This window comes from Nanorana parkeri, unplaced genomic scaffold (assembly GCF_000935625.1).
Source record: "Nanorana parkeri isolate BGI_ZX_2015 unplaced genomic scaffold, ASM93562v1 scaffold149, whole genome shotgun sequence".
NCBI classification, from domain to species: domain Eukaryota; kingdom Metazoa; phylum Chordata; class Amphibia; order Anura; family Dicroglossidae; genus Nanorana; species Nanorana parkeri.
The window spans coordinates 1,422,671-1,437,196 of NW_017306417.1; the positions used below are offsets into that span (position 1 = coordinate 1,422,671).

General features: G+C 39.8%; 1 protein-coding gene across 1 annotated transcript in view; it reads left to right on the forward strand.

The window, feature by feature from the left end:
* The window catches only part of GALNT3 (polypeptide N-acetylgalactosaminyltransferase 3), a 35,877-nt gene that overhangs the window by 7,815 nt on the left and 13,536 nt on the right, over window positions 1-14,526 (forward strand). Inside the window, exons 2-3 of the mRNA XM_018554241.1 lie at window positions 10,946-11,534; window positions 13,393-13,565. Coding sequence (XP_018409743.1) covers window positions 11,035-11,534; window positions 13,393-13,565 — 673 coding nt within the window. The 5' untranslated portion in view covers window positions 10,946-11,034. The remainder of the gene's footprint in view (window positions 1-10,945; window positions 11,535-13,392; window positions 13,566-14,526) is intronic.

Consider the following 14,526-nt stretch of genomic DNA (forward strand, 5'->3'; position numbering starts at 1 on the left):
GCTTAATGCAGACACTGTGGGCAAATTAAAATGAAATCATTAAGCGCCTATATAATGCCTAGTGAATAGACTTTTGCACAACTGCTAATATAACGTTTTTCCTGCACACAGTAGACTACAGTCATTTAATTATTTCCTTTTTAACCATAACAGGATGTATTTGGTAACTTCTTGTCAACTGACTTTTCTTTTGTCCACGTACTGATCTTATTCTGCGCTGCTTTCACATAGGTCCAGCCTGCACGAGAGAACAATACTCATTTTTATTTATATAGGTGAGGAATGAAAAGATTTTAAGATCCTAAATGTGTCTCCTCCTAGCATGAGAAGGTTCTGTTCTTCATAAATCAGCGTCTTGCATACAAATGATCATTTAATGGTAAACAAAAAAGTGTTTTCAAACTGTCAAGATTGTGTTTTTATTGCAAAGTTTATTTTAATCCTTTATTCACTCTAGCTTTGATTATGTGCATGTTCATGCAATGCGTCAAAAGCATGTGTCGCCCTTGCGGTGCCATTATTTGTTAATGGCACCCCAAACATGGCAAGCAACGCACGGCCCAAGTTGTACGTCTTAACGGTGAAAAAACGTGTGCAGCCCACAGCTCAAACTAGGATTGCCCTTTTTTTTTAAGCAAAACCCGAACACTCCGGCAGTCACCGGTCTCCTCTCTGCCCCTCTGCTATGGCTGGTGGACTGTCCCTCAGTGTCCTCATGTACAGTGCAAGTCTATGGAACTGTATTAGATGTGATGATGTCAGCAGTCCTTAGAAGTCCGTAGCCCAGGGTAGAAGAGGCTGCAGGGACCGGTCTAGCAGAACGGAGGGAGCTTTAGAGAGTGGGGATCAGGTACTTCAAATGGCTTTTTTCCTGTCCCCTAGGTATAAACAAGCAGTCCTCGGGTAGTCCCACTGCAAGGATAGTTTTCTGATTTAGGCCTCATTCACACAACACGCAATAGCAACATTGTATATACGTGTACACGCGTATATGCGTGCACTATATGCAATCCCAGAATGCATTATTCTTAATAGAAATTTTAATGAACTGTACGCGTGTACGTGCGCATATGCGCGCAAACATGCGCATATGCACGTGAAATACGCTGCCCGGACGCATCTCGGTTCTATTCTCTTTTTGCGCATCTTTACGCTACGCAAATATGCAGCTATGGGTATGGAGCCATTTATTTGCATATGCTGCATACAGTTGGGCAAAAAAGTATTTAGTCAGCCACCAATTGTGCAAGTTCTCCCACTTAAAAAGATGAGAGAGGCCTGTAATTGGCATCATAGGTAGACCTCAACTATGAGAGACAAAATGAGAAAACAAATCCAGACAAATCACATTGGCTGATTTGGAACAAATTTAATTGCAAATTATGCCTCAATATTTGGCTTCCAATGACAACGTGCTTGTAAAAATACCAGTTGCCTGTTTGATTGTTGATCTAATGATTTTCAATACTTTAGAAATTCCTGGCCTGGAGCACATATACTGTAAAGGTGGTAATGACAGTGACATAGAAAATATGAAATCCATGGGATCTGCATGGCAGCCAGAAAAGTAGCATTTTCAGAAGAAGTTGGTTTATTTCTCTCAACACTCTGGGCTCAGGTTTCCTTTTAAATGTAGTTTTGGAGAATATTAAAAAAAATGGCTTTGGTGTCTGGTTAAAACCAAATCCTTACGCATTATACAAATTTGGTTACAACCTTTGGTAAATATTGCATTCTCCAGTGTGTTGACCTGTTCTTGGTACAGAGATAATCTACATTTCTATTCAGCAAACAATGGGAGAACAAAATCCTGACCGGCTTCAGCTAAATTTTAGTTTGGTAGTTGATTTTTTTTTTGCTTTGTGTGATTTTTGTTGTATTATTAAGTTATACTCGGCCAGAGTCTTTGTAGTAGTTTAATAATGGAATTGTTTTGGATACAATGAAGGTTTTTGATCTTTTCAGAACATGGCCACATACCCAAGGTTTGTTTCTACTTATTTATTTGTGTTTGCATGTATGTATTAGGGATGACCCCAGGCTTGGACTGAACCTGAGCTCCTCCAGACCTGCAACGGGCTCCTTTCAAAAGGAAGCTCCTTTTGTGCCACCCAATAAGCTGTGAGCAGGGAATTCTCTGCCTGCAGCTTGACGTCCACAAAGGAGCAAGATGCAGTGACCTCATTGTCCCTATTTGGTAAATGACATTCACTTTATATGGGTATGTGGCTGTATAAGGTAAATTATGTTAGCACAAGCACCCCACCCCTTTGTTTACATGCAGCTGTGAGGTGGGCAATGCCAGGCCCACAGCTGTTTGGGTGGAAGTGCCCATGGTGCATCCTTGTTCAGAGGAACGTTGGTTCCGACTGAGTTTGGTCCAAACCTGATCTCATCCTAGTATGGATAAGACTTTGGCTTGGTTGATGTTGTTCCATACTGGTCAAGCTAATCAGTTTGTCTGTCACTTAAACCCTCCATCCTAGAAAGGTAAGTTCACGCCAAGCTGGTCTGCTGCAGTCCGTTGCATTATGGGAGTTAATTTGTTTGAATGGGCTGCCTAATGCACCAAAACAGACCAAAGATATTGTATGCAGCATTTATTTCCCCCGCACAGTGCACTGCAATGTAAATGTGCTTGCAAGATATCATTGGGGTGCCACTCTGAATCGATGACAGCACATCCCACCAACGTCCATAATGCACATTATTGCACTGCAATGGTGTGAACAGACCCAAGCTCTGTCCCTACACCTTTTTTAATTTGGTGAGGTGATCAAACTTTCTATTCTATTGTTGTTGATGTGAAGATGGGATAAAAATGTCTCTTTAATTTTCAAAGACACTGCTGTAACTTTGTTCCATTTTTGACAACATAAACTGCATCAACACTGTTCATTTATTACCTAGTTTTGACTTTGACCACCAGAATTTAAATGATTGCAATGGAACCCGTGGCTGGTGCTTAGTTTCTGGTGCTTATTGGCAATTCGCAGTGGGTGAAAAGTGGTTGAAATTAACTGAAAATTACCACGTGTATGACGAGCTTTCTAGTAGATATTGGAAACCAATATACAGTATATTCAGATGTACATGCAGTTTATGTGGAAATATAATACACATATATGAAATATCTGACATTAAAATCCATTATCTATTAGAGAGAGCTGCTTGCCAATTAGAATAAAAGGCTTTATATACTTTTAGGTTATATTTGTCCTGTTACTCCACCCCATAGAAGTCATGGTTTCTTTTCTTTGCACGGACAATGGCCACATAGCCCAAAACTGTGGGAAGAAATACATTTATTACTTTTATTTTGTAATTTTTTTTGTTGTATCTGGTCTACGAACCAGTGCCCCTGAATGCACAGTTGGTCAACTGAATCTTTCCGTGTATGAAGTGCATCTTTTTGTTGGCTAGTGATACAAGTCTGTAGCTGTAGATCCCTCAATGTGACATTTCACTGAAGGATGGGCATATCACACCCCACTAAAGATGATCACCCTTACTTCTGATAACACATGAGCGGAACTTACATTAAATTGGTGTATAGAACACTATAGAACACGCATAACTCCCCAGGGTATTCTCATGTATCTAGCAACCCCAACCTTTAGGGAAAAATGCTGCCTAGTTTTTTGTTTTGTTTTGTTTCAGCCACAATTAATCTGCAGCATAGAAAGAGAATAAAGTGTGTTTAAAAAAAAATAAGGGGAAAAAAAAAATGATTATATATATATATATATATATAACGGAAGATTAAGTTAAAAACCCCTCCCCAAAAGTTTGTCAAAAACGCAGTATTGCAGTGTGCAAAAAATATGTCACTGTTGATCTGAGTTTCCTTTCTGATCAACTTCAATACTTGCATCTTTAAACGGCTGGATTCGGTATCTTCCATCGTAGTGCAATATAAATGGGTAAACTGTATTAGTCCAGTAGACCAAGATGTCAAAAAAGACAAAAACGCAGTATTGCAGTGTACTCTCAGCTAATTTTATAAATGGCTCCTAAATACTGGACCCTGTAACATACGCTGATTTGTCGTCGCAACTTGTCCGGAGTTAATATTCATCCAAGGGAAGCAGGTGCCCTCTTGAAAACACCAGAAACGTTCCAGGATCCATGGACTTCTCATATTTTCCTGCGGTGGTGACTCTTACATATTTTTACCGGTAATATACCCGGTCAGGTATTGGGGAGGCTGCGGCTGCGGTTCAGCGTGTCATCCAGTCGAATTGTCTCTCTCTCTAGTACCTGAGGTCGCGTATCGGAAGTCACTGCAGCCAGCGAGTGAGTAAGATCGTATCGGAGGTTCATCAGGTCATCTGTAGTGCGCGAACAGCGCTGAATGTAACGCGAGCGGTGAGTGCGCTCTTCATCAAGCTGAGATTTCAGTAGAGAGACCTGTGGGATGGAGACAACACATAAATGTGTTTTAAACAGAGGACACCAGTATAATAAATGTGCTTCCAGTACCAACATCTTAGCGCTGCTACACTTTGTCACAGGTCAGGTACCTTTCAGAGCTAGCACTTCATGCCCTGGATGGATGAAGTAAGTTTGCCACACAGCTGCGCCGGGAAGCAATATAGAAGTCTATAGGGCCCATTCACACAGCGGCGTCGGGAAGCAATATAGAAGTCTATATATATATATATATTCTTCTTCTTTTTTTTTTGACTAGTTATAGCAAGCAGTAGATATATGCAAAAACATAAATAAAAAAAGGTTAAACCTTACCTGTCTCTGCCGCCTGCTCCCGTCTGAAGATCTGAAAAATCTTCGGGCACCTGCAAAGGATCATGGGGCGGGCGCATGTGCAGTCCTGATTTGTCAACAGGTAATATGGGTGGGGGATTCAAATAAGATCTACATAACAGCGATATTCTGGTCTGTCACCATTATTGCTTTTAAAGGGCAACTCCACCCAAATCTGCTCCTGTAGTTTTGCATAGTTGATAGCTATTGTCACATACGTTCTTCTTTTGTCGTGGTGAGAAGTTTCCCCCAGAAATCTCCAGAATTCCCACTTCTGTCCAACTACTTTAATGGTAACAAGTTCAGATGATGGTGTTGTGATTCCCTGATGGGTGTTTATAATGCAAAATAAACTGATCAGCCCAGTTGTCAGAGAGTGATATCTTCTTTCTGTCTTTAGACAGTTGGTGGAGACACAATCTACTGCAGGAATATCTTACCACTGAAGACTATGAGACAATGAGATGTGTTCAGCAATACCCCCATTAGTGCTCATGTCAAACTGACACGCAAGCTTGAGCATTCGGGTCACAGCCATCTGCAGGTAAACACTCCCTGAAAAATGGCATCTGTCTGATGGAAAGGTATAATAAGCAGTTGGGAGCAGTCCTGTTTAAAGTGGACTTGTTACATGTTTAAGGTTGTGAATTTGCCCCATTGATGCCTGCCTTCATATCTCTCCAGATCAATAAAGGAACCCCTGAACTTGGGTATTAAGTATTCAAATATCCATCTTCCAGCTTCAAAGTTTTAGCTTTGCAAATTCGCACCTCTCTATAGTTTACAAAAGTCACAGCACATATTTAGCAGTCTGGGTTCGGGGACACCAGGAAACGAGGGCACCAGGGTACCAGAGGTTTGTACAGCCACCTTTTTTAGTAAGTAAACATAACTAGTTTACTTGAAGGAAACCTGTACTGAGAAAAATACAGGGGTGCCATTGTTGATCTTCTAGAACACCCTTTCTCAACCAGGGTACAGTGGCACGCTGGGTGTTGTCAAGGTTTGTCAGGGGTGCTATAAAAAAAAATCAGTTAAAGTTGAAAGAAATAAAAAAAACAGCCAGGGGATCACAGGCTGATCAGTTGTTATGGGCTGTGCAGAATAACAACCAAGCATTCTGTGCAGGGCAACTGCCAGTGTCTTGGCAACCATTACATCATCAGTTGCTAGGGCACAAATGCCACGCCCACACAGGGTGTTTGGTTGTTGTGGTGCACCGACCATACCAAACAATTACCCTGTGTTTGAGGAAGTACATATCTGCTGAGACGGGATGGAGCGCTGCAGCACGGAGTGGAGGAGCAATCAAGAAAGAAGTGTGAGCTGGCCAGTTTGTCTTAGCAAGCAGCCACTCACACAGCCTGCTTGGTTGGGGGGACTCTGATGTGAAAGATGAGGACACATTGTGAATGGGGGTATGCTGATGTAAAAGGGGGCTGATGTAAGCTGGAGGGGACTGATGTGAGAGACGGGAATGTTAAGGGGACTCCAGGTGTAAAGAAGGGGACTCTTATGTGAGAGGGGGGACTGTGATGTAAAGTGGAGCCCCATTTTACACTGAGGCGCCTTAAGGTTTTGCATACATTTAAAGGGTTTCATGAATTAAAAATGTTGAGCAACACTGTTCTACAATAGTTTGAGCTGCTTTTGAGTTGCTAAACTGGAACAACCATGTACATTAGAGTACAGTCATAACTCCTAATCTGAATAAATGTTTCAGTTGAGTAACTCATAAAGTATTAAAGCTGTTGGATCATCATGGTATCCGGGTAACTAGCATTGTCACAAGGCGACATTGGCAATGGCAGTCTCCATATTCTTTTAGCACTGGTTTAATTTACACTTGGGCTTCTTGCCTTTACAGCACTGAGGCTTTTTTGTCAAGCTGACACCTGTAATGCAGGGCTGTAAAATAATGAGCTTTATAGGGAGTACTTATGACTTTATGCAATCTGTCCAGGCTTTTGAGGTATCCACTATATTCTTTTGGAAATATGGCTGGACAGGAGTCAGTCTACACCACGTGTACAGTTTAACATGACAAACCTAAAACATTCTCAGTTAGAAATGGACATTGTGTCCAACACCCCCTTCCCAAAGTTTTGCAAAGTTGCTACCTCAACATGCTCTGGCTTATCCAAGCGTTGAAAGACAGAAAACAGTGAAGATCGCTTTTTTCATCAATCCTGATCCTATCGATGACGCCATTGCTTTTGAGTTCTCTAGTTTCTCAGGTACACACAGCACCCTTTTCTAGCCAAACTGGCTTTTCCAGTGTTTCTGTCACAGTCATTACTGGCAGTTCACCCAGGATGTTCAAGTCAATCCCACTGCTGCCGAATTTACATGAACTGCTAACAAATGGCATACACCTATGCACAATAACATGCTGTAATTCGAGCACAAGCAATCTGCTTTTACAGGGACAACATCTGTACAGACCTGAGCAAGTTACAGGCAGAAGACCGGAGGGCAGATTCAAATTCTATTTTTTTGGCTACCCTTGCAAAGTCTCTGTGGACCTTTTAAGTGTAAACTTCTGTTTGTATGTGCTTCTGGAACAGCTTTAGACAAAATACAGTGTGACAGATGTATGAATATGTTGGTTCTCTTACGCTCTGCATATTCACAGTACTGGCCCCATTTCTGATCGCCAGATGTATATAAAGGGTCGTAGGACATTAATATATGTCTCATTACATTTATATGAACTGTTGTGGTAAGGAGATTCTCCTTGGCAAACTAGAAATTTCAGAATATGTCTGTGAAGGTTTTCGTTTATCCAGGTCATTTATATAGCTAGTAGTAGATAGTCACACTCAACAGAACTTGTTTCACTGTAACATTTTGAGGCGTATCCATCCACTTCTTCCATTCCGAGTGTTGGAAAAATACCTCAGCTCAGACCCTTAATCCAATCACCATGAAAAGACAGATGTTGATTGTCCAAGTACAGGATGGGAGCTGCAAAAGGTAAAGCCCTGTCTAGTTGTACAATCCCATCCTTGGTGTCCAGAAGTCTGTATAGGTATTAAACCTTCGATTTACATGGCTAAAATGAGCATGCTCTAGATATGTGCGAGACAGATGGTGTTGAAGGCCCGTAATCCTGTTCAAAGATGGTTGTTCCAGTTTGACGTAGATGACCTCTTTCATGACTTTTGCAAAGCAATTGTCCTCTCTGTAGAAAATGTGCACCTCACTGTCCTTGAAAGAGTATTCCTTGCTGAACCTGTAAAATGTGTCCTCCTATGTTGGGCCATTCATTTGTTGAGGGGTTGTTTTGTCTCCTCAATGTACAGAAAATATTTCATACATTTCTGTTGGTCTACAATGTGAGACCTCACCATTTTGTCACCCTGCCTCCTTTTACTGTTGTGTAGTAGCTGGTGCGGATCTGTGTGCCACCACCATATATATTTGGGAAAGAGAAGGGACGTGTCAACCTGCTGTCCATAGGAATAACTGTTCATACACTTGGCTCAAATTTCAGCTATTTACTTGTGGCCACATTATTTCAGCTTCTTATCGCGTACTGTTTGATACACATATATGGGTTTGGCTAAAATAAATATAGAATTAGTATAACCGATTTACATTTCAGCTAGTGAATCATTAATGGCTTTCAACTTTCTAAAGCTTGTTTCATACAACGTTGCATTCACACCACGTTGGCTTTACTGCTGTTATTATTAAGTTACAAACGGATGAAATGGAGAAAGTTTTGATTGGCTGATTGGCTGATTGGCACAAACACGAGGAATGAAATGAAACAATTTCTAGATTTGCTATTTTTTTTTTTTTTTTAAGGCGAGTACTTATTTTTAACTAATTTTTGTCAAGTACATTATTTGTTCAAACTTTTTTTGTTAATACTAAAGTGTAATTTGTTCTGAAAAAGAATGTAGAGCAGAATTTGTGGAAAAAGTAACCCAGCCTCCATTCACATTTGTGCATTGTGGGTGTTTGGTAAAAAATAAAATAAAAAATAAAGTCTTGTGATTTGCATAAGGCCCAATGGTAACCTGTCTAAAACATGTGACGCCCAACATGCAGATTTGAACTGGGACTAATGTTAGTTCTATTATAATCCCAGTTATCAGTTTTGAACCCAGTTAAAAGCATTTTACAGTTCTCCAATATAATTCAGATTTCTGAATAAAATAATTTTTTTATTGCAATCTGTTTTTGGACAAAGCAAAGCAATGCAATATACTTTGTCCAAAAGTCTTTATTATTTGTGCTGGAGGCTGGTTACAGTTTGCTGGGCAACCTGGCACCATGAAGGTGAAGTCATACCTCCCAACTTTCTGAGATGGGAAAGAGGGACACTCTTTAGCACAAAGTGTGTAGGCAAAGGACATGCCCCCTGCCATGTTCTGACGTGGATCACGAAGAATTAATAAGCAAAAAATAATTGGCTTTATCAATGTGTTTCCATTATACTGACCTTTTTATAATAATGTGATAATAGAAAAATGTGTATGTTGCAGTCATGGCTGGTTCTCCCCAATACTTGGGTAGGTTTGGATCTGACGAGCATTTCAAGCTTGAACTTCCCTAGCTGGTAGTTCCTATTGTTTAGCTCTGCGATTGCAAACTTTATATCTGAACTACTTGCCATCTTTCAGTAGCATGGATGCGGCTTTTGTTGACTTGCATTGTTCTGTTTAGTGCCTGGGCCCATAACCTGTTGGTTATGTGTTTTTAGATGACAAGTATGACCTAGTATGCATTCTGTGTAATGCATACCTTCCAGCTATCCTTCATTTGGAACCAAATCCCTCTGTCCCTCTTTCCTTCTCAGTGTTATTACACACTAAAAACCCTAGCTCTAAATTATCTTGTTTGCTATTTTGAAAACCCGATAAAAGAAAAAGTATTGGTAGAAACAAAAACAATTCTGGGTTTAATCAATAATTTTTGGCATAAAAATTGGTAATAGTCTGCATAATTGGGGGGCATGGCAGGGGTGTATCCATTGCCTAAATGCATTGTGCTGGAAGGTGGCCCTCTTTCTCATCTCTAAAATTGGGAGGTATGGCAAGGTGATGTCATGATAACATGATTCAGAGTCATGACCCATTCAGATGCCATTGAAACATTATTTTTACTATGTGTCCAAAAGCCTAAAACACAGATGTGAGTTCCTTTTCTCTTTTAAATATGTATTAGAGAGGCTTTCATTGCTTGCAGTTTTTTAATCTCTCTAAATTCAGTTATTTTAAAGGGCAGAGCAGCCTACACTCCGCATTGCCCTGCGTAGAGCAGCTGTACTGAGAGAGATGCAGCTGTGCTAAATGACCACACCTGTTTATCCAGTGTATTCCTTCTGTACATAATGGGATGTAACAGTCACGCACTAACCTTTTCTATGAATTAATATGCTTCATGACTTTCACATGAATCACTGGAACATTTTTTTTAATACAAGCAAACATGTAGAATAAGGAGAAATGCCAATCTAATACGTTTATCTAATTTTAGCTACTTAATTACATGTTGACCTACTTATACCTATTTAAAGGAAATTTGAGAGAAGTATGTAGGCCTCCATTGCTGAGCTTCTTCTGAAACTTTTAGTTGCCTGACTATCTCTGGTTTCAGTGCTTTCTGAGGCACATAAGTATGAAGTCAGTGTTGTCAGAGTGAAGTTAAAGCTTCCTAACTGTTCCAGAAAGAGAGGCCAGCAATGGCAGTCTCAGCACAGTGGCCATTAAGTGAACACCTACAGGGTCATTTACAAAAGGGTGAAGAGTTTGGAGAAGGCAGGAGAAGTGAACAATCTAGGACAACATAGCTGAACTGGAAAATGAGCTGAATTGGATAATGTTTCTAAATCCGCTATTTTGGCCTAGATTGTACACTTCTCCTGCCTTCTCCAAACTCTTAACACTTTTGTGAATAACCCTGCTTGTATTTTTCTCTGTGAGTACTAGGCATTCTCTGAATGGATGGCAGGCAATGCTGTGATGTCACTGCTTTTGCAACTGTGCAAAACTAAAAGTAGTCTGGAGTTCAACTTTAAATAGTAATGATATTATTTTGACCTGACTTTATACATCCACTAGCAGCAGACTGTTATGGTGTGGGCCTTAGCCTAAGTGTTGGATTTCACATCTACATTTTGATTTGTTACTCTATATACTTAAGTCAATTGTAAAACTTTGTTTTATAGGTCTTGGAAGATGACGTTGCACCAAAAATAATGTCTACGCTGTAGACGACATTTTCTCCTCGTTGGTTGACGAGCATTAAAAAATAAACATGACAAACTTTAAAAGACTGGTTCTAGGCCAGCGATTTATGCACTGGAAGCTCGGTGCCATCACCCTAATTTTTATGGCATTTGTGTTCTTGATACAAAAAGAAGTAGTAGATCGAGAAATGGATGAGCTTGGAGCACATGACGGTTCCCATGTGAAGAAAAAAAAGATGTTGGACATGGTAATAGATGCTGTAAATAACATTAAAGATTCAATGCCAAAAATGCAGATCAAGGCACCTGAAAGACAGCCTGATGATGAAGGAAAAAAACGGTGTTTACCGGGATATTACACAGCGGCAGAACTTAAACCTTTCCTTGAGCGCCCACCTCAGGATCCGAATGCGCCAGGAGCTGCTGGAAAGCCATTTAAAATGGACAAACTCACCCCCAAGGAGGAGGAAGAAAGGGAACAAGGAGAAAAAAAACATTGTTTTAACGCCTTTGCTAGTGACAGAATTTCCTTACACCGAGACCTGGGACCAGACACAAGGCCTCCTGAGTATGTTTGGCATTTATTATCCTTTTACAAAGTCTTTGTTTTTAATGCTAGACGACACATTGGACTATAGATTATTGGACTATAGCCAATTTCTTTAATTTTTTTATAGAGTGGTTAAAACCTCTCCCATTGTTTCCCATTGGGGAGATTTCCCATTACTTTCTGTCCCATAAATACAAAAGGAAATGAGAGTAAATATCGCCAAAGTTATGAAAATACCCTGTTTAGACAGCTAAAACAGCAAAAAGCCCTTCCGTGTGCACCTTGCTGTAAAGCTGGTAACGAATTGATGAGTGTGTTTGCCATTTGTTTCGTTTTGCTTGACTGTTTGGACAGCTGTCGTCAGAAAATGTAGCACTATACATGAAGTACGTAGACAAAGGACACACCCCATCACACCTCCAGACTTGAGAATTCATGTGCAAAAAACAATTGGATTAACCAAACATTGCTTTTTTTTATTACTACTTTTTCCTTTTTTTTTACATTTTTAAAAATAAAAAAATTGAATTATTTAAGGATTAAATAAAAGGTTTAGTGCAGATAAACACTTTTGATAAATAACATACTTTACATCAGACCAAAAAGAACAACTGAAGAAGAGGGACAAAGGGATTAGGCTCCAAAAGAGGGACAGTCCTTCGAAATTGGGGCCAGTTGGGAGCTATGCCTAATGCAGATTGCAGTGTATAACTTTTAAAATGTCACTTAAAAAAAACAGGTGTGTATGTCATTAGACTGCAGACAGACTTTATTGTGTCCGTTTTTATTCCTAACTTTAGAATTACAGAAGAGAAATAATATGTGTTAGCAGGGCGTGGGCAACAGGTCACCCCAATTAGAAAAAGTAAAACAAAAAAAGATATGGCAAAAGAGTAGGGCAAACCAGAGAGACTTTGATGGGTAGTGCTGGAAATCCTTGGAACAATATATATAATGCACTGAAGTGAAACCATACCAGTTTCAAAAAGCTGCACCTTAAAATATATTCAGTTAGCCACGTGGAAGGTACTGCCTAAATTTTTACCTTCTTACTGCTACCCATGGCTATTATTGTACACCACTTCACTGCTATATTCCCAAAACATCCAGACCACTGACCACTAGCTTTTACAAAAGGATGGATGGTCTGCTTTGGAAAATGAAAGCTTTGGACAGGTGGACTCTTTCAATTCTTAATGTTGATGTATGGAATATAGCTTTATTTTTTGCTAAGGGTGTTTTTGTCACAATCAGTTAGAAACACAACAGAAATAGTTAACTAAAATTTGCAAGGAAACCCTAGAGGGCTGCAAGGGAATGTCATAACAGCCATCCCTGACTTTGACTACATTTTGGAAAAGATTGGCCACCTTGATAAGTTGTGTCTATTCATATTGCATTTGTTGTCAGTAACATCCACTAAAGGTAGTGCAACCTAAGTTAAGCTGTTGAACCAAGCTGTGTTTATTGTTGCCTTATTGTGTGTTTATTGTTGCCTTGGGATGGCACCAGGCTCGACCAGTACTACAAAAGACGCAATGTATTGCCTTGTTCTCTGAATGCAGAATCCTGTTACATATATATAACATTTCCTTCCTCTACTGAGGAGTAGAACCTGCCCAATCCAGAACAGGTCAGTAATGGATGGTGTCTGCTGGATTTATGAAAACACTAAAGTCATATATATTTCTGCAGTCTTTAGTTTAATAACTACCAGCTGAAATACCTCTGTCTCCTCTCCTGTTTGACTTACTATCACATTCTGGTTGATATTTTGTTTTTAGATTTGATATGTAAAAATTTAAAACAAAATAAGAAATGTGTGTAAAACAGCATTTTACTATGCTATTAATTATTCCTGTTACATACATTTTAGGTGTATTGAACAGAAGTTTAAGCGCTGCCCTCCGCTTCCCACGACAACCATCATAATTGTATTCCACAATGAGGCTTGGTCTACTCTTCTGCGTACGGTATACAGTGTTCTGTACACATCACCTGCCATTCTTCTCAAGGAGATCCTTATGGTGGATGATGCCAGTACAGATGGTAAGTTGATTGGGCTTTAAATACATATGTGTATTATTGTAATGTTTGAGATGGCAAAATTACGTACAAATACCTTTTTTTTTTTTTTTATTATTATTTTAAAGAAATGATACAGGTTTACCGTATGCTTGGCTTCATGTAGATGTGTAAATTGCTGGAAAGGTTTAGTGATAGAGAACCTGCTTTGAAGTTCAAAGAATAACTGTTTAATACAAGGATGAGCAAAGCAATTCATTTTACTCTAGAAGTTCACTATGGATCATCGCCTATCAGGCAAACCATTCCAAGAGCTGATAAATGGGTCAGTTTGAAAAGCTTATTTGTCTATGTGTCCACTGTTGAAAATCCACATTATGATGGGAGCCCATAGTACATTTGCAGCAAGTGCTAATTTCAGGTTATCAGGACAGGAGGTGATGGACAGTCTCTCCAGTGGGGACACCGCTAACGCCAAAAGATGTTTCACTAACATGGTGAAGGATTAGAACCTCTGTCAGGTTATTTCTGCCTCTCTCTTCCTATCCCCGCAACAATGGCTGCCTTCATTTCTTGTTCAACACTCAAAAGGATGGGAGGTGAGCTGAACTATTCCCAACGGGGTCATAGACTGCAATAAAAATATGACAAAAGTATTTCAATGCCCAGGTCTACCTAAAACTAAAACAAATTGTTAGTTGTGTTTTAAGCAATTCCCTTCTAAACATGCTGATAAAACATGAAGGTTCCTAGTTTGAAGGTGACCAGTAGAGAGTAATTGGTAATGCAGAGACCTCTGCCGGTCCATTGTGCATCCCTAAAAATAAGCAGCTGCATTGTGTGACTATTCATGTTTAGGATTTTACAGAGAAGTGTAAGAGGGACATTGTAGACTCCTTGAAAAATAATAGCAGTTGGATAAGGATTTTGCTTCTGTCTGATTTCTGTTCTCTTCAGTGAGTCTCGGCCTGTGCCATCTGGAGGT